General features: G+C 36.6%; 1 protein-coding gene across 6 annotated transcripts in view; it reads right to left on the reverse strand.

Annotated features, from left to right (window-relative positions):
• Window positions 1–25850, reverse strand: part of FAM133B (family with sequence similarity 133 member B) — a 33193-nt gene that overhangs the window by 5835 nt on the left and 1508 nt on the right. Inside the window, exons 1-10 of one of the 6 annotated variants that reach the window (XM_054692340.1) lie at window positions 24913–25344; window positions 17431–17528; window positions 14550–14628; window positions 13817–13891; window positions 13653–13685; window positions 13144–13203; window positions 12626–12718; window positions 10915–10965; window positions 5430–5522; window positions 3464–3511 (exon numbers count right to left, since the gene is read on the reverse strand). In XM_054692340.1, coding sequence (XP_054548315.1) covers window positions 3464–3511; window positions 5430–5522; window positions 10915–10965; window positions 12626–12718; window positions 13144–13203; window positions 13653–13685; window positions 13817–13891; window positions 14550–14628; window positions 17431–17522 — 624 coding nt within the window. In that variant the 5' untranslated portion in view covers window positions 17523–17528; window positions 24913–25344. Of the gene's footprint in view, window positions 1–3463; window positions 3512–5429; window positions 5523–7332; window positions 7456–10914; window positions 10966–12625; window positions 12719–13143; window positions 13204–13652; window positions 13686–13816; window positions 13892–14549; window positions 14629–17430; window positions 17529–20406; window positions 20849–24912; window positions 25345–25850 lie in introns of those variants that run through there. The other 5 variants (XM_054692337.1, XR_008550693.1, XM_054692338.1 and 2 more) reach the window with 5 other exon arrangements.

Raw genomic sequence — 25850 nt, forward strand, 5'->3', positions numbered from 1 at the left:
GGTCCAAAGGCTGGCTCCCTGTGGTGTACTGCACTGTCATATTGGCTCCTTTGCAAGTACCTCTTTTTTGTTTTGTGTGACCTATGGTTTTATTTCTTATTTAAGTAATATTTAATTATAAGTATTTATGTGCATCATCCAAAAATCAAAATGTGGTTATACTACATTAAGTTCACCACTAAAAGTCCAATTCTGGACCTCTGTGGTGGCGCAAAGAGTTAAGAAACAACGAGTTCAATCTCCGGCCAGGGGGCTACCCACATGGTGCAGCAGACCTCTCCTGACTCGCCTGCTGCTCCCCTCAGCAGTGTACTTCAGTTGATCTGCCTGTTTTGTTTCCCACTCTGTCTCTGGTGAATCCTCTCACCCCCCCGCCCCTCTGGCCTGTATCCCAGTTCTTGTGTACATAAGTAAATAAATCTTAAAAAAGTCCAATTCTATTCTTACAATATCCTTGTCCTCTATGTCTGATACATCCACACCCCTTCTGATAAACACTTATTGGTCTTATAGCCTAAAAGTTTATTTTTGTTTTATTTAGTTCACATGTTTGTTTTTTCTATATAACACACAATGATGAAATCATACAGTGATGACCTTTCTGTCTGGTTCAATTCATGAAGCATAAAACCCTCTAGGTCTATCTATGTTGTTACAAACGGCAGGATTTCATATCTCTCTCTTTTAACGCCTGAATAGTATTCCATTGTGGATATTTATCACATCTTCATCAATTCATTAGTCAATGGGCACTTAGGTCATTACCAGTTCATGGCTATTATAAATAATGCTACAATAAACTTGGGAGATGTATACATCTTTTCAAATTGATATATACTCTTTCAAAACTTTTCTTTTTGGCTTCCATGATGCTTTACTTAGGCTGCTTTTCTTCTAACACAAAAGACCTCTTCATTTCCTTTGCTAGCTCTTTTTCCTCTATATGACCTTTCAGGGCTTCCTTGCTTATTTTCCACATGCTCTCTCAGTTACCTGCACTTACTAAATCTTAGTATTTAGTTTTATGCTCTGGACTCAAGACTGCAAGTGCCTCATTTATAGTTCTAGTTGTATATCTAATAGGTATATGTAAATTTCCATAAATAATGTTTACTTTTCTCTCTCCAGCCTCCCTTTAAGTCATAATGGCACCAAAACATTTTACTTAAGTCAAAGTTATCTTTGATTCTGCTTTTTATTTTAACTCTACTCTTCACATTCAAAGTACCACAAGCAAATCCTATCCTAAGTCCAAAGCACATTTCAAATCCATCATACCAACCTATCTGCATCACTAACACTCTAATACAATCATTCCTTGCCTCTCTCCATCCATCCACTCTGCCAAAGCACATTTTAAAAATGTAATGATTAATTTCATCCTTTTGCTTAAAGCTCTCAAAATGACCTTCTGTAATATTTTAATTAAAACCCATATACTTAGCTGATAAAAGGTTTGCTTACTTCCCAGCCTCATTGTATGCTATTCTTCTTTATCTAATAGGTATTAGCCAAGTTTACCTTCTCTCGGTTCCTCAAATATTATAAACCTCATCCCTACCATAGATCCTAGTGCCTCTCTCTGCCTGGGGCATTCTCCTTGTCTTTGATTTTCACAGTGCTGACTCAAATTTTAAGTCAGATTTCAACTTAATTTTCTGTCCTCAGAGAGAGGCTTTCTTTACTTCTTCCCTGAAGTTACTCTCTCACACATCACCCTCTTATCTATTTTGTCCTCCATTCTATCCCCGAAACTTAGAATAGTGCCAGCATAGATGCTTGATTACATACATATTAGTTGAATGCTGAATTATACAAAATTGTCTTAATTGATTCAAAGATCAAAGCAGTCTGCACCCAAATTATTTTCTAGTTTAGGAGTCTCTTATATGTCACCTAATCCTTGAAACATAGAAAATATTAGTTCTGTGATCATATATTCCTAGATGAATTTTTTAACAATAAAGGTCCTTCATTTTAGAGCTAGGGAAATTCTGGGAAGGGTTAGCTACTCTCAAACCTACAAATGCTGTTGTTCTCATTTTTCTTTTACCTCTTCCTAAGAAAAGCCCACACTGGGGCTTCCCTAGTGGCACAGGGGTTAAAGTCTTAGTGCTATCAACAGCCATTGCAGCATGAGTTCAATCCCTTGCCATGGAGCTGACCCACATGGCACAGCAGACTTCTCCTGTCTCGTCCTGCTGCTCCCCTCAGCAGTGTATTTCAGTAGATCTGCCTGTTCTGCCCCCCACTTTGTCTCTGGTGAATCCTTGTACCCTCCCTCCCCCTCTGGCCTACACACCAGTTCTTGTATGCATAAATAAATCTTCAAAAAGAAAAAAAATGCCCACACTTATACTGAATTCCTACGTTTCTTTGCTGACATGTCCACATTACTCTTTGATAAACTGTTACCACTATCTTGGCCTGTTTCTGATTTGGAAATAATTTTTATTTTCTATTTTAAAGATTAATTTATTTATGTATACAAGAACTGGGGTACAGGCCAGAAGTATGGGGGCGAGAGGATTCACCAGAGACAGAGTGGGGTATGGAACAGGCGGATTGACTGAAATACACTGCTGAGGGGAGCAGCGGGTGAGCCAGGAGAGGTCTGCTGCACCATGTGGATATCTCCCTGGCTGGGGATCGAACTCGTGATGCAGTGGCTGCGGACACCTTCATAGGTTGTGTCTTAACCCCTTGTGCCACCAGGGAGGCCCTCATTTTTATTTTCATTTTTCTCTTCTGTCTTTCTCCGTTTATAAAATAGAAGAGCTGGCTTCAGAAAATATTAAAAGAATCATTCTTATTAGTGAGTCACTTATGTTGCCATAGCCCTGTTTATTAATCATTGCAGATTGTGCTTAGGAATATTTCCTGTTATTACCAGGATTGGTTGATGTGGAATTAACCATAGACAGAGATGGAGGGAATCACTATACTTTTATCTCATATTTCATCGTATAGCTTAAAATAAAAGTCAAACAGAAGTTTAACTTCTAATTGCAAAATGCTGAAATGGAAACAAGAGATGTTTGGGCATTGACTTTTCCTGAGTCAACTTAACTTTTTCTTTTCTTTCCTTTTTTTTTTTAAAAGATTTACTTATTTATTCATACAAACACTGGGTACAGTCAGAAGTACGGGAGGGTGAGAGAATTCACCAGAGCCAGAGCGGGGAGCAGAGCAGGCAGATTGAAGTACACTGCTGAGGGGAGCAGCGGGCGGCAGGAGAGGTCTGTGCTCCATGTGGGACCCTCTCCGGTGGCCGGGGACCGAACTGGTGCTGCAGAGGCTACAAGTCAACTTTTTCTAACCTTTTAAGTGAAGCTGCTGACCACCACACTTTTCCTAATAAATAATACTTTTTCCCAGTATATGGATCATGCTTAGCATGACTAATTTTATATCAAACAAAGTATCTATACTGTTGTCATGTAAAACAAAAAGTGATACTTGCTATTGCTTTTTCTCGTTCTTCACTGTTTTTCTTCTTTTTTGCTCGTACCTAAAATGTTTAAATTTGGCGGGGAGAACAGAGGATAAAATGTAATTTGCACTCACTAACTGTAATTTTGTAATTTTTTTCATTCACTAACTTACCCTGCAAATACAAAATTTGTATGTAAAAAACATGTTGGCAATCAATGCAAAATACTGCTACAAAATTTCAAGTGTCTCATTTTACCTCAAACCCATTATATCTCAAAAGATGATTCAATGAAAAACATTCTAAGGAAAGAAAATTAAGATTTTAAGTTCATAGAGGGCTCCCATTATACTCCCTTTCAGCTCCTAAAAAAGTAGTGAAGTATAGTGGAGAAAAAACATGAGCCCTGAAATAAGAGACAAAATTCTGAATATTATCTCTGTTATATATTACCTTCAGTTTCATTATCTACAAATTGAAGACAATATCTACCATCAATGAGAAGTGCCTGGAATATAGTAATGTCACTCTTACTCTACGGTACTGAATAAATGGTAGCTATACATACAATGTATTCAGTATAAACCAACTTATTAAAATTCAGTAAAGAGTATTTAGAATAAATTCAGTTGCTAAGGTTAGTATCTATTTAAGTCTAAATGTAACATATTTTACAGGTACTTGTCTTAACACAAGTACTCTAGAGAGTACTTAAAAAATTATGTGTTTGTTTTTTGTTTGCTATTCTTGTCATAACAGTCACTGGGGTGGTAGCTGTTCTGCATTCATATTCAGCCAGACCAAGATGGGGAGGCTGTCATGCTATGTCTACAACAGCTCTGACAAGAGTTTTGAATAAACCTTTATGTAATGAACCCATTTATAAAATATATAAATTCATTATAATATGAAAACAAAGTATTCTGCATAGGGTTTTAAGATATAATGAATGTCTCAGAAGTGCAGATGCCATACAAAGTGAAGATGTCTGTTTCATTCATGGCTTTATTGAGAACTGTCCATCATTTTGGAAAACACTGATGATCATATTACTGTACACTTTTTAAAGGCCATATGTAGTACATCTGCAACCACTTGAACTTTGTTTTGTCTTAAGATGTCTATGTCTTCTGGTGTTATCACACACAAGCACCTATGTATTACAACGTAATTTTATAAAATTATAAATTATTTTCTTGTATTTCTTTTTATTTCTCTTGAGGATATTAGTAAACAACTACATAAACATAGGATATATTAGCTATAAAATTTATGGGAGCATTACAAAATATTGCTACAAAATAGAAGCAAAAGATCCAATTTTACAAATGAGGACACTAAATCCTAGAGAAATACCTTAAAAGAAAACTTACAGACCTAAAATTAACTAAGAACAGGCTCTTAATTCCATCAGTGTACAAAATCTAATATAGTGATGTTTAAGCTGAAAAGAACTATATAGATTACGTAATTATATTCTCTCATTTTACAAGTGGGAAAACTGAGATCATGCTACCATTTTTGTTTCATCACCTTTCTATTCCCTAAATAGTAACTTCAAAAAAAAAAAAAAAAAGCCAAAAGAATACTAGGTTTCAACATAATATATTATATAACATCTCTGATGTAGTCAAATGGTAGGATATAAAAAATATATACATATATTTTTTTGTGGGACCCTCACTGGTGGCCGGGGATCGAACTGGCACTGCAGAGGCTGCAACTGTGCGTCACCAGCGCTTAACTGTGCGTCACCAGGGGAGGCCCGTGAAGTGATAATATCTCGGATTGGAAAGCTATGTAGAAACATGATTATCTTCTGGAAAAATGCAAAACTTACTGTGAAATGGAACAACTTCCATTTATTTTTTATAATACATAATACTAGAACAATGAATAAATCAAGTACCTATGAAGTATTTTTTACTAAATCATATTCAAAATCAAGCAACTCAACATTCTGAAGTATAGAAAGCTATTTTAATATTATACTCACCTCCTCAATATAATCGGATTCTGACAAGGACTCAGATGACAAAGGTTTATCTTCGGGATACATCTTTCTTTTTTTGCTGAGTCCTTTAACATCCTGTGGGGAGGGGAATACACATATATCAACTCAAAAGATACAATACTATGCACACAAATTTTATGTTTCTAAGTTCTATTTAACAGTTCTTTCAATTACCACAAGAATTACCCATTTTCATTTTAGAAATGTCTAAAATTGCTGGCATTTACCAGGATTCAGTCTTTAATTCCAATAAAGTAGTGCTTTTATTAAACAATGTGAAAAGGAACTGCATATCTATTTATTTTTTAGAGATTTATTTATTTATGCATACAAGAACTGGGGTACAGGCCAGAGATGTGGGGCATGAGAGGATTCACCAGAGACAGAGTGGGAAACAGGCAGACTGAAATACACTGCTGAGGGGAACAGCAGGCGAGACAAGAGGGGTCTGCCTCGCCATGTGGGTTGCTCCCTGGATGGCCGGGGATTGAACTCGAGCTGTGGATTGCTTCACAGAGAGTTCTTAACCCCTTGAGTCACCAGGGAGGCCCTGCATATCTATTTAGATGCTAATAGCCTCCTTTTAAAGAATCAAAAGAAATGAACAGATGATACAAGATCTGGGTCTCTTGTATTCTTTTTACCCAGGGTTGGAACAGACAGGTTTAGTGCTGCAAAAAAGAAAATCAATGGGTAGTTTATTTTTTTTTTTAAGATTTATTTATTCATTTATGTATACAAGAGCTGGGGCACAGGCCAGAGGTGTGGGGGGTGTGTGTGAGAGGATTCACCAGAGACAGAGTGGGAAACAGAACAAGCAGACCGACTGAAATACACTGCTGAGGGGAGCCGTGGGTGAGTCAGGAGGTCTGCTGTGCCATGTGGGTTACTCCCTGGCAGGCTGGGGATCGAACTCGTGCTGCAGTGGTTACGGATAGCTTCATAGGTTGCGTCTTTTTTTTCTTTTCTTTTTTTTTTTTTAAAGATTTATTTACGCACTGGGGTACAGGCCAGAGGTGCGGGGGGGGGGGGGGATGAGAGGATTCGCCAGAGACAGAGTGGGGAACAGAACAGGCAGACTGAATGAAATACACTGCTGAGGGGAGCAGTGGGTGAGGCAGGAGAGGTCTGCTATGCCATGTGGGTTGCTCCCTGGCTGGCCAGCGATTGAAGTCGTGCTGCAGAGGCTGTGGATTACTTCACAGTGCTGTGCTTAACCCCTTGCACCACCAGGGAGGCCTCACAGGTTGCTTCTTAACACCTTGCGCCACCAGGGAGGCCCCATGGGTAGTTTATTTGTGATGCTCTAAAAGGATCTCTATATACTAGTTCTTTTAGTGCATTAGAAGTGCTAAATTATTTAAATTTTTTTCATTTACAAGTATTTTTAACAGGAAAATGTACAACCAGGGAAGAAGGGAGTTAAAATTGAAAGAATACTTCAGAAATGTTTTAAGAAAAAATTTCAAAAACATCTGAACCAAGTGTGGCAAAATGTTAAGACTTATCAAAGTTGTCATTTTTTAATATTCTATCTTTTCTTCGGTATGTCTGAAGTAGTTCATGACAACAAAAACAACAAAATCACATAATGAAAAAAAAGTGCTCACCACCTAATCTTAGACAGAAAAAAGATTTTGAAGCTATTAAAAAAATGTAGAAAATAACTAGCAGAGATGATCTGTGTGTTACATTACAGGCGATTAATTTTGTTTCTTCAAATAGCTTCATTACTGTGGTAAATATGATAAATGTTTATTGTAAGAAAATTCACCCAAATCCCACCATAAGGGATTAAACATTGTTAAGATTCTGGAAACATCTCTCTGTGTGTATATTTACAATTTTACATAAATACTTGCTGTTTGGAACCCGCTCTTCTCACCCAATAGTATCTTTCCATGCCAACTACATCGTCATTTATGGTCGCCTTTGACATTCATTGAAAGTATATGCCACAATTTACTTAACCCATCTCCTTCTGGAGGGCAGGCATATGGGTTCTTTGCTATTAAAAACAAAGTTGAAATAGAGTGAAGGATATGTAAGTGCAGAATCTTTATCTAATTAATAATGACTAAATCAAAGGCCAAAATAGCCTTCACCCCTGTGATTTTTTCACTTTCCCACCGCCCCCCAAAACTGTTTCTTTATTTTACTCATTTATGAATCACACTTTACCAGAAGCCTCTTTATCAGGCTCTTTTCCCATTTTACCAATCTCAGATTATCAAAATACAGTTCATATTTTCTTCTATAATTGCCTAAACATACATTTTACCAATTTTTCTGTATATGTGAAGTAATCTTTTCCTTAATTATTAAAAATCACTAGGTTTCTGTCTTCTGTGTTCCTAGATTTTCTTAGTCTATTCATTATATTAAAACATTGTTCATGGTTTTTCTTTTAGTCACTTATTATCCTGTGGTCAAAAATTTCTGAGTTTTAAAGGCCTATGCCCTTCCAACCCCAATATTATATTCACCATTGCCTTTCTTAAGTTGACCTTTCATACATTTGCAACTTTAACTATCTGGACCTGGCCTTAAGGAATACTGTTTTATATTTTCCAAATGGCTAAATATTTTGTTCCCCAAACCCACTTTCATCATATATTAAATTTTACAAGTATTTACAAAATGTTACTTGAACTTTGCACTGTTCCATTGTTTTTTTTCCCCTAGTGCTGTGCTATACCGCATTATTCTAATCAGAACACTGAAAAAAAAAAAAAAATGTCTTAACATATAGCAGGACAAGTCATAACTAGGAACATTTATTAAATCCTCTGTATCTCTGAATTGATTTGTATCATTTTCAAATAAGTCCAGTTCACTTTTTAAAGAGTTTTCTATACATTCTTTGTTATGATTATAAATGGGTTATTTTCTTCCATTATATTTTCTAATTGGATACTGCATTAACTTTCATAATAATTTTTAAATTGGGTTAGCAACAAAGATTGGTATATACGACTTAAAATGACAACTTTTATGTGATTATAACAGATACCCTAAGAAGATTAAGAGATGTCATAGACCAAAAGATGTTAGTCATGTTCATGAAGAGTTGTATCCAAAATATTTAACTTATGAATTAACAAGATCAAAAACAGAAAAACTGGCAAATAATATGAACAGGCAATTCACAGATAATGAAATCTGAATGGCTAAAAAGCAGATGAAGAGGCTCAACTATCTAAACATTAAATTGGCAAAGGAAGTCTCAGTGTTGACAAGTATGTTTGTCGAACAAGGGTACTGTCAAATACAACTAGCATGAATGCAAATCAATAATAAGCACTTTGGTAAGCAAAATGTAGACAGGTTAAATGTATGATATCCTAACACCTAGATATTATAGTCCTAGGTATACTTCGGAAAATTAATAGTAACTTGTAGAAAACAGAAAAAATAAGAAACAGCTACTGCAGTTTTGTTTGCATTACTGAAAAATGAAAACAATCTAGATGTCCACAAACAGGAGAATGGAGAAATAAATTGTGGCAAATTAATAAAATGGAATTCTAAAAGCAAAAGAAACAAACTTGAGAGTATATACAGAATACATTATGCTATTTATAAATGTATACTCATGTATAAGAGTATAAATGTGGATGGAAGGATGCATACTAATTTCACAAACAACTGCCTCTAAGGAAAGTATATCCAGTTTTTTGTGTTTTAAATAAAACCTGAAGCAAGAATGACAAAAACGTAATACATTCCTTAATTCTAGTAACCGGTAATATATAGGTATTTGTTTTTTGTATTATTTGTTTACATTACATATGTTTTCATTACTTTGTACCTGATTTTGAAGTTCTTTAAAATCACAGTGCAGTTCTTTTACTATTTCATGTTTATACATTACCAGTTTTAAGTTTCACACATTCTTTTTAAAATATGAAAGTAATTACTTATTCTACAATGACACTGGAAATCAGGAATTAATGCTGAATTACATCACCCCCCTTTCACAACTATTAATTCTATGATCCCAGTTAACATGGAAAATTATATTAATAAATTTCTTATATCTTTGAATTTTTATTTATTTATTTATTTTAAAGATTTATTTTTATTTATTTATACAAGCACTGAGTACAGTCAGAAGTACAGGAGGGTGAGAGAATTCACCAGAGCCAGAGCAGGGAGCAGAGCAGGCAGATTGAAGTACACTGCTGAGGGGAGCAGCGGGCGGCAGGAGAGGTCTGCACGCCATGTGGAACCCTCCTCCAGTGGCCGGGGAGCAACTGGGGATTGAACCGGCGCTGCAGAGGCTGCGGGCAGCTTCACAACCCAGAGCTCAACTGCTGCGCCACCGGGAAGGCCCTATCTTTGAATTTTTTGGAATTAATACTCTTTGGTCAACTACGGTTTCTTAGTGTCTTAATGGATTATTTTTATTTTCAAATTGATATAAAACCACTACTGGCTATAAATCTGAGAAATGAAAACATGTACACACAGAAACTTGTACATGCATCATTATTTGTAATAACTAAAAAAGGGAGATACAGCTCAAATGACCAATGGAAGAATGGATAAACAAACTGGTATACACATGCAATGAAGTATTATTCATCCATAAAAACAAAGCATTGATTCATGCTACAGTTTGAATGAATCTCAGAAAATATTATACTAACTGAAAGCTTGACACGAAAGGTGACATATCGTAGGATTGTTTTTATAGGATATACTCAGAATAAGGAAATCCATAGACACAGAGATTACCAGGGGGTGGGGGTTGGAAGGTAGGGAAAACAGAAATTGATTACTTAATGGATTCTGGTTGTTTTTAATGGGGTGATGAAAAAGTACTGAAACCAGAGAGAAGCTCCTTATATAACACTGTACATACACTAAATAATATCCAATTGTAATTTTAAGGTGATTAACAGTATGTCAGTTTCACCTCAATTTTTAAAAATGCCATTAAAAAACCTGAAAAAATACAGCGACAGTCACCTGTAGCTTTCTTTCATTAGCAACTTTTTTTTAGGCTTTTCTTCATTTTTAGTTATTAGAAAAGGCTTTTTTTCAGTGTAAATATGAAATGTAGATGGGCTAAATTTTGCATTAATTATAAATTGAGATAAAACATCCACAGTAAAAATATTTTTCAAATTTACCCGAGGTATATTCAATTTGAAAAAGAAGTCCCTTAATTAAAAGGGCCCTTAATTAAAATGATTTGAAACAAAGGAAATGCTTACCCTCTACTATTTTGAGTTTTTAATCTGAGATTTAATTTAATGCATTAATTTATAGAAACTCAAACTTCTCCGGAGGAATATTCTTCTGACCATTGACCTTCAAAAAAAGAATCCTGTAACAGATTTCCTAAAATCTACATGAAATACCATAAAAGCAACAACAAAAAAAGTAAACTGTTAATTTCTTGAAATAAATGTAGCATTATATGACAGACTATCTTAAGGTAATATAAAACTGTAATTACCTTTTCTTTCTCGGTTGCATCCTTTGACTTCTTTTTCCTTCTTAAACTATCCTAAACAACAAAAATATGTAATTCACTTTTAAATATAAAAGTTTTAACACTATACGGACAAAAATACCAAAAAGATGATTTGTTCTCTAAGTTTAATTCAATACCAAAATTTTATTCTTAAAACATAGAAGTGTATATAAATGTGCTGATAAGGAAAGGAGGCCTTTCCATTCATCTGCAGTACGACTAAAGTGACAGATATTGTTTAATACATAATATGATAAATACCATGACAATCATAATACATAAACATTAAAGTAACATGCTGCATACTTTAAATATACACAATTTTTTATGTCACATTTATTCAATTGGGAAAAAAACCTATGCCATTGTCTTTTTTTTTGCCTGGAGGAGAGATCACATGCTAGAGTTGTAATTACACTGTACTAAGCCATCTTCCAATCTGTTTCCCCACTCTCATTATAAAGAGGTGAGGCAAGAATTTCTGCTGTTGTATCCCTTAGTTCTAGCTAACAATCTCCTTAAACCTTTCATATCAATAAAGTAGGACAGTTATTTCAAATGTTCAGATGATCCAGTTATCATGTCAAATGCTTAAGAAGAGTGCCTAACACACAGGCATTCAATGAATGTCAGCTATTAATATAATTAGACTGGCTCTTCGGCTTTAAAAGACAAAAGAAAAAACCAACATTTACTGAGCACTTTCTAAATGCCAGCCATTTTGTCAGAAGCTCTCACCAGGGGCTAGTGGATATCTGTCACATAACCAGACAGCTGCTTTATTCTCCTGGGAACCTAGGACAGTGTTTGTCAAACTGCAGTCCATAGACACTCCTGTATCAGAATTACAGAGGACATCTGTTACAAATGTAGATTTCTGAGCCTAGTTAGACTTACTAAATCAAAGTCTAGAAATGCGGCCCAGGAATCTACATTTTTTTTTACAACCCTTAGTATTTCTTATGACCAATTTTTTTTTTTTTTAAATAGAGGCATGTTTTATTTATTTATTTATTTGTTTGTTTGTTTGTTTATACATGCACTGGGTACAGTCAGAAGCGCGGGAGGGTGAGAGAATTCACCAGAGACAGAGCAGGGAGCAGAGCAGGCAGAAGGACCGAAGTACACTGCTGAGGGGAGCAGCGGGCGGCAGGAGAGGTCTGCGCGCCATGTGGGACCCTCCTCCGGTGGCCGGGGAGCAGCCGGGGATCGAACCGGAGCCGCAGAGGCCGTGGGAAGCTTCGCAACCCAGCGCTCAACCGCTGCGCCACTGGGGAAGCCCTTATGACCAATATTTGAGAGCCAATTATGTCTAACAGTTCTAGACAGTACAGAAAAGATTTAGGTATATTGTATACTAAAAAAAAAAGCCACTGGTCCAGTTATTAGAGGATACAGATTCAACTTCCAGTTCTAGTTCCAGTTGTATGAATTTAAGTAAAAAATTTCCCCCTGAAGTCTGTCACATTTATCATAAAGTTGTCAAGGAAATGCTGAGATAAGGAAACACAGATGTGAAAGTATTCAGAAAATATCATATGTAAGACATTACATATATTATTGAAGTAGCAGAGAACATCAAAATACGAAAAAAACACCCCTGTACTTCTAAATTGAGACCAATTTAAGATAAGCAAAAAGAAAATCCTAATTAAATTTCTTCACTATCCAAATGTTAGTGTATTAACTTTACCTTACTGTCTGATTCAGTTTCTGACATGGAGCTTTCAGAAGATTTATGTGAACGGTTCTTCTTTTTCTTTTTTCTTTTTCCTTGTTTCTTATCCTACATAGAACAATTTTGAAACATTTGACTTCTGCTTCAAAAGATATAACTGACATTTTATTAAAAAAACCTTTATTAATGAACAAAACATAACAAAAAATCAGTTTCTAAATGTTTTACTTAGTAATGAGACTTGTATTACTTCCCTGTATTAAAAAAAAAAAAAAAAAGCGATTTGAGTGACATGTAATCCCTAGCATCTAGTTAAATAGCATTTTAGATTTTTTAAATTCATTTCTTATACTGGTATTTTTAAATTAACAAGATAAATTTAGGAATCTAAGATATATACCAATATTTAAACGCCTAGTTATTTATTCTTATCAGTGCTCTGTTATGTATAATTAATAAAGCCTAAAATAAACATTGCTAATATAGTTCACAATGGGTTTCATTAGTTCTTAATCCTTACAGGCAAACCTTACCTCATCTTCAGAATCTGAAGAACTGCTGGAAGAATCAGAGCTTGATGAAGAAGATGAATACTTGACCAAGCACAAAAAAATTAAAGCTTGTGAGATTCAGGAATTTTTTTCTTTTACTAAGTCTCTCAATACTTAAAGAAACCAATCTAATGCCTGAGAAATAAATGCCATATTCATAAAACTTATACATTAAAATGCCAAATGTGATATCTCTTTACCTCCACCCCCCCCAAAAAAAAAGGCTCAACAAAGCAAGGACAGATTAGCCAACTTTCCCTCCTTAATAATTATTAGTAGAGATACTAGGTTAACACGTTGGTACCTTTCTAACTTACCAGTAATCAAACACTCCCTGGCCCCCAAACTACCCACGGGTATAGAGACCTTGACTCATCTAGAGTCAACACAGAGGTTAAATAAATTACTCTTACATTTTCTGTAGAAAATGATTCTTTATTCTTAAATTCTCCTAATTGTAACATGTAGAAAAATGGAAAACTTTTGCTCACCCTACCAGATTTCTTCTTTTCTCTTTTCTTTCTCTGAAAGCAAACAAATGAAAGTACAAATCTAAATAACTTGATTAATTTTCAATTGTATCTAGTAACAGTACACAGCATTATTATAAAAACCCAAGAAATTAAGAACAGCACTAAACTAAAAGCTGTATTACCTGTCTTTTTTTGGATGAGCTCTCACTTCCACTTAATAATTTCTCCCTGTGTTTTTCTAGTTCTTTCTTCCAGTTCTGCAAAGAAAGTTATAAACATCATTAGAGGCTATCTCCTTCTATACACCTAATAAAGAGCGTGCCACTATTCCACATCCTCTTTTACCTCCCATCCTTCTCACCCTCTAATTACAGTCAAAAGATACTCCAGGTGCCAGAATTCTTTAATCTATCACTAAAGGAGCTTCTACTAGCTCCTTTCAAAGAGGACACTAAGAGGTGGGAGTTCTTCATTGTACTGTGAGAGCAGTAGATTTTATTACTGAGGTTGAGAAACATTTTTCATTTTAAAAAAGATGGTTAGATTCTCTTTCCAGACAAAAAAGATGGAATTGCTCTATACGACAGCTGAAATACTGCATATATGTCTGTAATGAAAACAGCAAATAACACCACAGAAGTCCCAGGGTATGAGGAGGATATCAGGGTTGGGGGAGAGAAGGGGAAATACCTGACATTTAACGTTAAGTTTTAAATTACTAAAAGATGATTAATCTCCCCTACATCATACATTTACATATAATCCTGTATTCAACATAACAAAACCACTTCTAAAATTCAGAGTCCCCTTAAAATAAAAACTATGCCCAAACTCTTGGTTTATTTAAAAATGATTTCATTTTTCTCATTATAAGAAAAAATATATATATATTTTTAATTGGTATTGTTTACAAACCTCATTCATTTTTTCTTCAAATTCAGCCAATGCTTTGGATCCTTTCTTTTTCTTTTCTAGTTGCTCTTTCACTTCCTCCCTTAAAAAACAGAATGTATAAATAAGTTTTCAAGCAATTCAAATTACAGATGGATGCTCAGAAGCAAGAATGTCACCATTTTTCTTAATATCCTAATAAACTTCCCCATTCCAATATTGATACATTTCAAATTTCTTTGTTCACATTGTTATAAATCAATTACCATAATAAAGCCTATCAGGTAACATTAAAATTTCCTCTTATAAACAAGGATTGTAAGAGCTAACATACCTAAGCGATCGAGCACTTTACAACAATGTTTTAATTACATTTTCCTTTTATGTTCACAACTACCCTACGAAAAAATGTAGTACCGTTAAGTCCTCACTTAATGTTTATGGGTTTTAGAACCTGCAACTTTAAAGAGAAACAACACATAATAAAACCAGGTCCTCGAATAACATAATTTCTTTCAATGTTGGCTGGGATTTCTTCTTCTTCTTTTTTCCTAGGATTTATTTATTTATTTATACAAGCACTGGGTACAGTCAGGAGCGCGGGAGGGTGAGAGAATTCACCAGAGCCAGAGGAGGGGCCAGAACAGGCAGACTGACGAAACATACTGCTGAAGGGAGCAGCGGGCACAGCAGGAGTGATCTGCGTGCCATGTGGGACCCTCGCCAGGGGCCGGGGATCGAACTGGCCTCTGCAGCCCAGTGCTCAACCACTGCGCCACCAGGGGAGGCCCTGGGATTTCTTCTTTTTTATCAACGTAAAGTCTAGAGAAGGCAAGAAATCTGCCTAATGTCACAGAGTTCATAGTTTCACTGTTAGGGTGAGCTAAGGTCTATTTGACTAAATTACTATATTTTAGTAAAACCTGTACTCAATTTTATTTTATTATGTATCTCAAGTGTTATACATGAAAGAGCACACCTGTTTATTCCTAGAAAGGCATGCTTACAGGGTTAGTCCTGGCTGGTGTCTAGGACCTTTTTCAGGAGGGCCCTTACCATTTATTCCCTGAGATATGGGCTCACTGTGGCTAACAGCTGTACAAACTCCACAGTTAATGCATAACAACCTTCCTCCTGGGAGTTCAGAATTTTGACACCTGATAGGCAGAGGCTGACCAATCCACAATAAAATCCCTGGGTACTGAGTCTCTAATGAACTCCTCCAACTGATATGTATTATCTTGTGTGTTATCACAATTTGGAGCTAAGGAAATCAAGTGCCTCCTGTGTATATTCATGGAAAGGAAGCCTTGGAAGCCTGTGCCTGGTTTCTCTTAGTGTTCACCTCATGTACTTTTTTCCTCTGCCAACTGTGGGTGGTATCCTCTCACTGTAATAAAATTTACCCATAACGACAAACCATCTGTGAGTCCTATTGAATTACCCAATCTGAGAAATGTCTTGGGGACCTTTGATACACACGTAAATTTACTCATTTGAGTACTTACTTCTCCTTTCAAGTTTATTTCTTTCTTCCAATATTAAAGAAAAATATGCTTTGTTTTGGGATAATTTATTTTCTGGCATGCTTCAACAGCACCCACGGACACTCTAAGGTGGTGAGATGGCTTACTTCCTGTTTAATTCAAAGAAAGGATTTCCTGTTTTATATAAACATGACTCCCGATCACAGTGGCCCAGCTTTCAGGGGTACTTAAGGAGGATTCTGAAGCTAATAATTCTGAGCTTGTCATATGTTACCATAGGAGTATAGTATTTAATAATGGGGAAGACAGTCTAAAAATACATAAGGTCTGTGGAATGATGCTTTATTTACAAAAGATCAGAGTTACTCAACCTGAGTAGATCCCCTACCCCCAAAACAATTTAAAACAAAAATTTTACAGTGGGTGGGCCTCCCTGGTGGTGCAGGGATTAAGGACACAGCGTTATCAACTACTGCTAGCTGCTGCAACATGAGTTCAATCCCCGGCAAGGGAGCTGACCCATATGGTGTAGAAGACCTCCTGTCTCGCCTGCTGCTCCCCTCAGCAATGTATTTCAGTAGTTCTGCCTGTTCTGTTCCCCACTCTGTCTCTGGTGAACCCGCTCACCCCCCACACTTCTGGCCTACACCCAGTTCTTGTATGCATAAATAAATCTTAAAAAAATTTTTTTACAGTGGGAAAATCTACTAAGCTATCCACACCATTCTATGCAAAACCTAATGTTATCTAGATGAAATTAGAAATAAGAATGAATACTATCCTTCCTATCACCTAGCTATACCTCAATGAAGGGTGAGATTATTCAAACCTATCAATTTATTTATTTATTTATTTAAAGGTTGGAAATTTATTTTTTTTTTAAGATTTATCTATACAAGAACTGGGGTATAGTCAGAGGCATAGGAGGGTGAGAAAATTCACCAGAGACAGAGCGGGGAACAGAACAGGCAGAAGGACCAAACACACTGCTGAGGGGAGCAGCAGGACAGACAGGAGAGATCTGCCGTACCATGTGGGACTCTCCCTGGCCAGCTGAGAAACGAACCCATGATGCAGAGGCTGCGGACAGCTTCACAGGCGCTCAACCTGCAGCATCACCAGGGAGGCCCTCAAACCTATCAATTTAAATGGCTTAGAACACAGGAAGATTAAGGTTATCTTTTAAGAAAAATACTGATATAAAAGGGCTATTGGTACTTTGGCTATACTGGACAATGGGCTCTAAAATGTTTGACAAACTCATGCATGTGTTTCACATATTCAAATGAAAGTACATGTCAAGTATTACTTTAAAAAAGGATATATATGGCAACTACATGATGATCAATAAAAGTTGTGAAAATAACCTTTAAAAGTTTGTGTAAAACCTTATAAATAGATAAATTATTTTAAAATACCAGGTAGGTCTTGGTCGATTCAGATAATCTTGGATTGTTGGCCCTGAAGACTGGATTGGACCCCTTGATCTGGCCATTGCAATTGGGTTCATATACGCCTTGAGGAAAAAACAAAAATTAACTCCATTAAAATAGCCATTAAAAATGCAAAAGTTCACTACTCATTAACCGATCATCATTACAAATGTTTAGTATGCCCAATTAAGCCTGAGCAATGTGACTAACCAATTTTTTCATTACAGAAAATAAACTTAATACTATTAAATCTCACAAATTTGGAAGGCAAATAATTACTATTTCATAAAAAATGTGTTTCTACCAGAGATTTAAGGAAAATAACAATGATATCTCTAAGTTACTACAAGAGGACATTATAGCACTTAGGTGGTAACACTGTACTTGTAACAGGGTGGTCCCCAGGAAAGGGGGAGGTTCCCTGCCCCACCCAAGGGAGGGTGGAGCTGAGCAGGAAGAGGAGAAGCTGAAGAAGAGACTGAAGAAGGAAGCAGGATGGAGCCAGGAGACCTGGAGGAGGCGCATGGAGCCTAGAGACACGTGAAGAAACTGCGCTTGTCTTTTGGTCGTGGACTGGGTGACACAGATGTGGGTGAGACCTGTGGAGAGGTGACAATGGCAGCTTTTATCTTGATGTTGATTTTGCTTCTTTTCCTTCCGGGCTTGTCCAGTTGTTTGTGACCCTTTTCTGTGGGTCCCCACTGGAAGATGCTTTAGACTTATGGCAGGCCTTGGGGCCTTGCTCTGGGCCAATCCCATTTGGATGGACTTTTACCCACAAGGGGATGGGTAACTTTGGGTGCTTGATTTAGAAACTAGATTCTTTGCCTTACCTGTATTGTTTCCTAGTTTTATTAAAGTTCCTTTTCATTAAAGTCTCCTATGTTTTGTGTTGATGCGGCGGATGGCAGAACCCATTTAGAATAGGCAGGTTTGCAGGGTTTTGGGCTGCCCCTCTCCCTGTCCTATAACAAGGTGACCATGGCAGCTTTTATCTTGATGTTGATTTTGCTCTTTTCCTTCCGGGCTTGTTTGGTTGTTTCTGACTCTTTTCTGTGGGTCCCCACTGGAAGATGCTTTAGACTTGTGGCAGGCTTTGGGGCCTTGTTCTGGGGTCTCACCCACATCTGTGTCACCCAGTCCACGACCAAAAGACAAGCGCAGTTTCTTCACGTGTCTCTAGGCTCCATGTGCCTCCTCCAGGTCTCCTGGCTCCATCCTGCTTCCTTCCTCAGTCTCTTCTTCAGCTTCTCCTCTTCCTGCTCAGCTCCACCCTCCCTTGGGTGGGGCAGGGAACCTCCCCCTTTCCTGGGGACCACCCTGTTACATACTCACTGGTAACTAAAGAAACCGAATTTGAAAGAAATTAAAGAAAACCTAATTCTACATACACCAGTTATTCTATTTTATCTTCTATCTTAGGAAATACAGTGCCAATACTGACAACAATTTTATTTGCAAATTGAAATAAAAAATTAATTGTGCCCAATCAACAAAAGAAAGCGGAGAACCTCATCAATATTAGAACTGTCTGTGCATTAAAGGACACTAAGCGTGAAAAGACAATTCACAGGAAGAGAGAAAATAGTTGCAAATCATGTCTGATAAGGGACTCACTAGTAACCAGGGAAATGCAAAACAAAACTATAATGAGATGCCACCTCACACACATTAGTATGGCCATTATCATAACCAGAAAATAACGAGCATTGTCAAGGACATGGAGAAAGTAGAACCCTTATGCATTGCTGACAGAAATATAAAATGGCGCAGTTGTTGTATAAAGTTTGGTGGTTCCTCAAAAAATAGTAAGTAGAATTGTTGGATCATATGATAACTGAAAAGAACAGAAAGCAGGGAGCCAAGCAGATACTTGAACACCCCAGGTGCAAAGCAGCATTATTTACAATAGCCCAAAAGGTGGAAACAAATCGGAAGTCCATTTACAGATGAATGGAAAACAAAATGTGGTATATACATACAATGGAATATTATTCAGTTTTAGAAAGGATTTTTTTTTTAAGGTAACAATGGATTACATGATTGTATTTTAGAGGTATAGTATTTCCCTCTTCGGGAGTTGTAAGTACACCACACCCACTAAAGCACTCATGGTCCATCTCCAATATTACATTGTGCGCCCTTCCTATATCCCTCTCACTCGGACAGCCTCAGTTTTGTTTTTGTTTTTTTTAAAGACTTATTTATTTATGCATACAAGAGCTGGGATACAGACCAGAGATGCGGGGGGTGAGAAGATCCACCAGAGATAGAGTGGGGAACAGAACAGGCAGATTGACTGAAATAGACTGCTGAGGGGAGCAGCAGGCGAGACAGGAGAGGTCTGCTGCACCATGTGGGTTTGTCCCTGGCTGGGGATCGAACTCGTACTGCAGAGGCTGCAGATTGCTTCACAGTGCGGTGCTTAACCCCCTGCACCACCAGGGAGGCCCTGACAGCCTCAGTTTTATAGTCAGATTTCTAGCGTTTGTTGTTAGTTTGGCTACCCAACCCTTTGCTTGCTTTCTCTATACTAAGTGATGCTATTTGGTATGTCTTTCACCTCCTGTTTTATTTTGCTTAGCATAATCTCCTCTGGGTCCATCCATGTTGTTGCAAATGACAAGAGTTTATCTTTTCTGGTGGCTTAGTAGTATTCTGAGGGTAGTAGTATTCTGCAAATATATATATATTATATATATAAAATGCTGTGATGAACATGGGAATGCATATATTGCTTTGAACTAGTGTTTTTGCATTCTTCAGGTAGATATCTAAGAGAAGAATTGTGTGGTCATATTTTTAACATTTTGAGAATTTTTCATACTGTTCTTTTATGGTGACTGGATCAGTCCATATTACTACCAACGGTGTAAGAGGGTTATTTTTTCCTCCATATGCTCATCAGCACTTGTTATTTCTGATATGGGCACTTGTCTTTTTGATATGGGCCATACTCACAGGTGTGAGGTGGTATCTCATGGTGGTTCTGATTGCATTTTTGTGAGGATAAGGGATGATGAGCATTTTTTCATGCGCTTGTTGGCCATCTGTATGTCTTCTTTGGGAAAGTATCTGTTTGGCTGTTATGCTGATTTTTTGATTGGGTTGTTTTCTTTTTTGTTGAGTTGCATGAGTTCTTTGTAGATCTTGGCTATCAGCCCCTTTTTGGATGTAGGGTATAGAAAGGAATTAAATTCCAAAACATGCTAAGTGAAATAAGGCAAACACAAAAGGAATATATACTTCCCTCTATATGAGGTACCCACAATAAGCAAATTCATAAAGACAGAAAGTAAACAGAAGTTACCAGGAAAAGTTTTTTTTGTGTGAGATGATGGAAAAGTTCTGAAAATGCATAGTTGTGACAGCTACACAACTTTACAAATATACTTAATGTCTCTAAACTATAAACTTAAAAATGGCTTTAATAGTACAATAAAAAATCTGCAAAATGTTAAATCAGGTTCCTATTTTTAATTTTTATTTTATATATTTTTACATCATTTTTCATTTGTGTACAATGTATGCATTTTCATCTTGTTTATAGTACAATTCCACCCACCCCTGTTTTGATCCTACTCCCTTTCCCCCTCTCCCCCTAGTGTGTCTCTGGTTTATAGCTGCTTGTTGATTTTGATTTTTACTTTATTATAATTAGTCTTTTTCCTGATCCCTTATTATAGCAGAAACATTTTAAGAGTCATTTTCCCACAAAAATATTGAGACAAAATAAATAGGTTTCTTTGTTAATGATAGTGTCTAGCAAAGAGTGTCTAGTTCTTTTATTAAAATTCACTTTGCTACAAATAAACTGTGGTCTTTATTTTTTTAATTTTTTTAAGAATACAGTTTATTCCTGCCTTTTTAAAAAAAGATTTATTTATTTATTTATTTATACAAGAACTGGGGTACAGGCCAGATATGCGCAGGAGGTTGAGAGGATTCACCAGGGACAGAGTGGGGAACAGAACAGACAGAGTGGGGAACAGAACAGGCAGACTGATGAAATACACTGCTGAGGGGAGCAGCAGGTGACACAGGAGAGGTCTGCTGCGCCATGTGGGACCCTCGCTGGCCGGCTGGGAGCAAACCGGCACTGCAGAGGCTGTGGACAGCTTCACAGCGTAGCGCTCAACCGCCTGCGCCACCAGGGGAGGCCCTAAACTGTGGTCTTTAATTTAGTCTCAATTCCTTGATCCTTAAAATGATTTTTCCAAACTGAATTCAAGGAAAACAACACTTTACAAAAATCTTACTTTTTTGGATTGAAAATGACATTTATAGGATTGGTTTTAAATTCTTAATCTGAACACTTAACATTCCAAAAGAAGCAAAAGTAGACAATGTATTCGTTATATTTCATTTAAGGAAATCTGTTAAAAATCCAACATTCCCACCTTCATAATAAGCACAATTTATATACTTCAGATTTTTCTGGTAGAGTACACAATATAAAAACCACGATAATCAACATGTTCAAGAATTATTACATGTAATTGGGCACTGCCAAATTACTTGGGATGAAAAAGTTAAGCCTTTAATATCATTTTCTTAAAGGCAGAAATGAATGCCAGAGCCCCTTACTGTTAGAGATGTTTAGACAATCAGGGCTATATGTGGATATTATGTGCAAATTTAAAGACAGAGATTCTGATTTTTTATCATCTGTCCTTAAATATTTCATTTGACTGCCTTTGCTGAGAATGCCAAACAGTTAGTATGGAAAGGTGAAAACCAATGGGTTCACTGTTAGCTCAACTGATGACACTGACAATCCTAATAACTAAGTAATTATAAGTACCGTGTGCAAGCTAAGCTCATTTTGGAAACAGCAGTGTAATATCTATCACCTCATTTCTCTGGTATCACACGATAATTTTAGCAGTATGTAATGATAAAATGTTTGAAGATTAAAATGTTTCTTTCCAAAGAGTACAAATATATACAAGGGTGTTCAAAATTAAGTTACTATACAGCCATTAAAAGGAGATACACAGTTACTGATATTGAAAGATGTCCAGGATTTCTTAAGTGGAAAGAAAAAAACAAGTTGTCAAGCAAACAACAACAAAAACCATTTTAATAAGCAGCTATAAAATTTTAGACACGTGTACCAAAAAACTGGGTTGTTAGAAAAGCCATGATGTATTTTTCCTGTTTTCTATGCAAATATGAGCCATGACTTTTCTGACAACCCACTATAAACAGGACATGTTCATTATCATTTTGCATATGAATAAAAAATTTTAACTAACTTATTACCTTTAGAAAAGGAAAACAAAAAATGTACACAAATATTATGATAACATTACTAGTGAACAAGGGGAAAAATGCAACCAACAAATTATACTGCCATTCCAATTGAGAGAGTAGATATCTTCACGTAAAAAATTCACAAATAGGGCCTCCCTGGTGGTGCAGTGGGTTGAGCACAGCGCTGTGAGGCCATATGCAGCCTCTGCAGCATGCATTCGATCCCCGGCCCTGGAGATACCCACATGGCACGTCAGACCTCTCCTTTTGCACCGGCTGCTCCCCTCAGCAGTGTATTTCAGTCAGTCTGTCCTGTTCCCCACTCTGTCTCCGGTGAATCCTCTCACCCTCCCATGCCTCTGGCCTGTACCCCAGCTCTTGTATAAATAAAAAATATATATTTTTAAAAAATAAAAAAATTCACAAATAGTGCAGTAGAATTGCTTCATTCTAATTTCTAAAATATCTAACCCATTGTACGGAAAATGAGTAAATCAGGGTATTTTTCACTTTCCACACAAAAGAGAGCCCATACCTAGAAATGTTTTCCACCATTTAAACATTTAGCAAACAATAAATGGTCCTTACCTTTGCAACAATGTAACGGTTATGTGGCCATGGGCACTACACTGTAAAGGGGGCTAGGCAGTAGAATTCTGCCTCTCTGAGTTGGAATCTCTGTATTGCTCTGTCTACCTGCCTATGTAAACAGTCCGGTCTCAGCCTTCTGGGACTGCAAAATAGAGACTACAAATTCTCTTCTTATCCGGGAGAACTGACAATGAACCTACCCAGCGTGGGATGATGGCTTCACAACACATATTTACTGTGTTTTACAGTCCTCAAGTTTTCTAGCATATCTTAAAAGTACATTAACATTTTTATGTGTCTTAATGTCGACTGTGAAACTTCTTTCCCAAAATACATACCAAACTACTTGACTGTTTATTTTGGAATAACTTACCAAAAAGCAAAATAGTAAATAGTATATTAGCATGCTTCAACTATTATTTACAACTTATGGTACAATCATATGAGCTGTTAATGAATAAAGCTCAACTGTTAAGCTTTTGACCATAAATACTGTCTTAGGTCTGCCTGAGTACACTCCAAATATCTCCTTATTTAGTTCAATTAGAATAGCAATATTTATTTAAGTGCATCTTATGAACTGGGTTCCACGAAAAAAAAAAATGTGTCAGTATGGCCTCATGATCATTAAGCAACAATGCTTCTTTTTAATATGCACAACAGAAAGGGTTTTAAAACAACAAAGAAAGTAAATAATTTATGAAGGTAAAGCATTATCACTTCTTATGCACCAGTGTGGAAAAACAGTGCCTCTAACATTAAGGGGGTGGTTCATTAATCATTAGTTGAAACAGCGAAACGGTGCAATTTCTTGAAACATCTCGTTATAATTAACCGCTTTTAATACTATAACGTTATAAATCAAACATTCATATTCATATATAACTAGAATCAGCTGCTTCAAGTGTTCGGATGACAAAAAACCATTTGTTTTTGAAACTCAGAATGGCAAATTTGGCTTAAGGTAGAAAAGAGCAATGCAGTAAAACTAAGGACAAAATGTGCAGAACTTCATTTGTTACTTTTATTAGTCATCTTTATCTAGAGAATACATGTTTTAAAGAGTACAAAGTAACATAAAAGAATATGAAGGAAACTTCTAGAAAACAATGGGCACAATGGATGTCCATCATGAATTATACAGCATTTACAATCCCGAATTAAAATCTTCAGTAAAACAAAACAAAACAAAACAACAAAACTGTTCAAGAAAGTACACCACCAAAAATGAACGATAATGGAAAGGGATTTTGGGTGAATGTGTCAATGTAGGTCCATCACTTGTAACAAAAGTGCTCTGGTGCCTGATGTTGAAAATGAGGGCTATAGCAGGGAATGAGAACTATCTGTACTAAACGTTAAAGTTTGAAATGAACTTAAAACTACTCCAAAAAATAAAGTCTATTTTAAAATGTCTTTTCCAACGGAAATTTAATAGTTTCACAAAAAACAAATCTGTCATCCTTAAAACTATGTATCAGCAACAACATAAGGGGGTGGGGGAAATGCCAGTATTTTCAGAGGCATTCTTTATTCAAAATGCACAAACTAAGTATCAAATGACCCAAGTCCTGTCTCCTTTATGCAATGAAGAGAATGAATTAGACAAAGTCTTCTTACCTCTTAAATTAATGTTTCATTTCCGAAATTTTTTTCAGGTGGAAACAAAATGTTACCAGAACAGTCTGTGGCACAGCAGTATACCAAGGAATGAAACTGTAATTTTCAAAATGTTCTGGTAAATGAAGCTAATTTGAAAACAACTTCAAATGCTTTAAACGGATGTGCAAACCAACAGCATTTCCCAGTAAAACAAACATCTCAGGACTCTCTGAAAATGCACTGAAGGTCTGTAATTTCTAAACATTTAAGGTCCAAGGCACTAAAAAGCCAAAACACTCCCAGCATTTCAAACCTAAGGATACTACAGCAGAAACCTTTTCAACTCTGAGAATTAACCAGGTTGACCTCCAGCCAAGAAAGGAGTTAAAGAATATTTCTCAATCTTGTCATGAAGGGTCACTACAGTGGTTCCCAGACATTTTTGAATATGAAGACGACAGAAAACAAAAACGTTTTAAAAATGGGAAGTTGGGCCTCCCCGGTGGCGCAGCGGTAGAGCGCTGGGTTGAGAAGCTGCCCGCAGCCTCTGCGGCGCCGGTTCGATTCCCGGCTGCTCCCCGGCCACCGGAGGAGGGTCCCACATGGTGCGCAGACCTCTCCTGCCACCCGCTGCTCCCCTCAGCAGTGTACTTCGGTCCTTCTGCCTGTTCTGCTCCCCGCTCTGGCTCTGGTGAATTCTCTCACCCTCCCGCGCTTCTGACTGTACCCAGTGCATGTATAAACAAAACAAATGAACAAACAAATAAATAAATAAATAAAACATGCCTCTATAAAAAAAAATAAAATAAAATATTAAAAAAAAAAAAATGGGAAGTTAACATTTCATGAAACCTTTAGCCACCTGCCCCCACAAACCATAAAGTTATATTAAAATTAAAAAGCTAGGGCCTCCCTGGTGGCACAAGGGGTTAAGATGAAACCTATGAAGCTGTCTG

The sequence above is a fragment of the Talpa occidentalis genome, unplaced genomic scaffold (assembly GCF_014898055.3).
Source record: "Talpa occidentalis isolate TD23 unplaced genomic scaffold, MPIMG_talOcc4v2.1, whole genome shotgun sequence".
Lineage (NCBI taxonomy): Eukaryota > Metazoa > Chordata > Mammalia > Eulipotyphla > Talpidae > Talpa > Talpa occidentalis.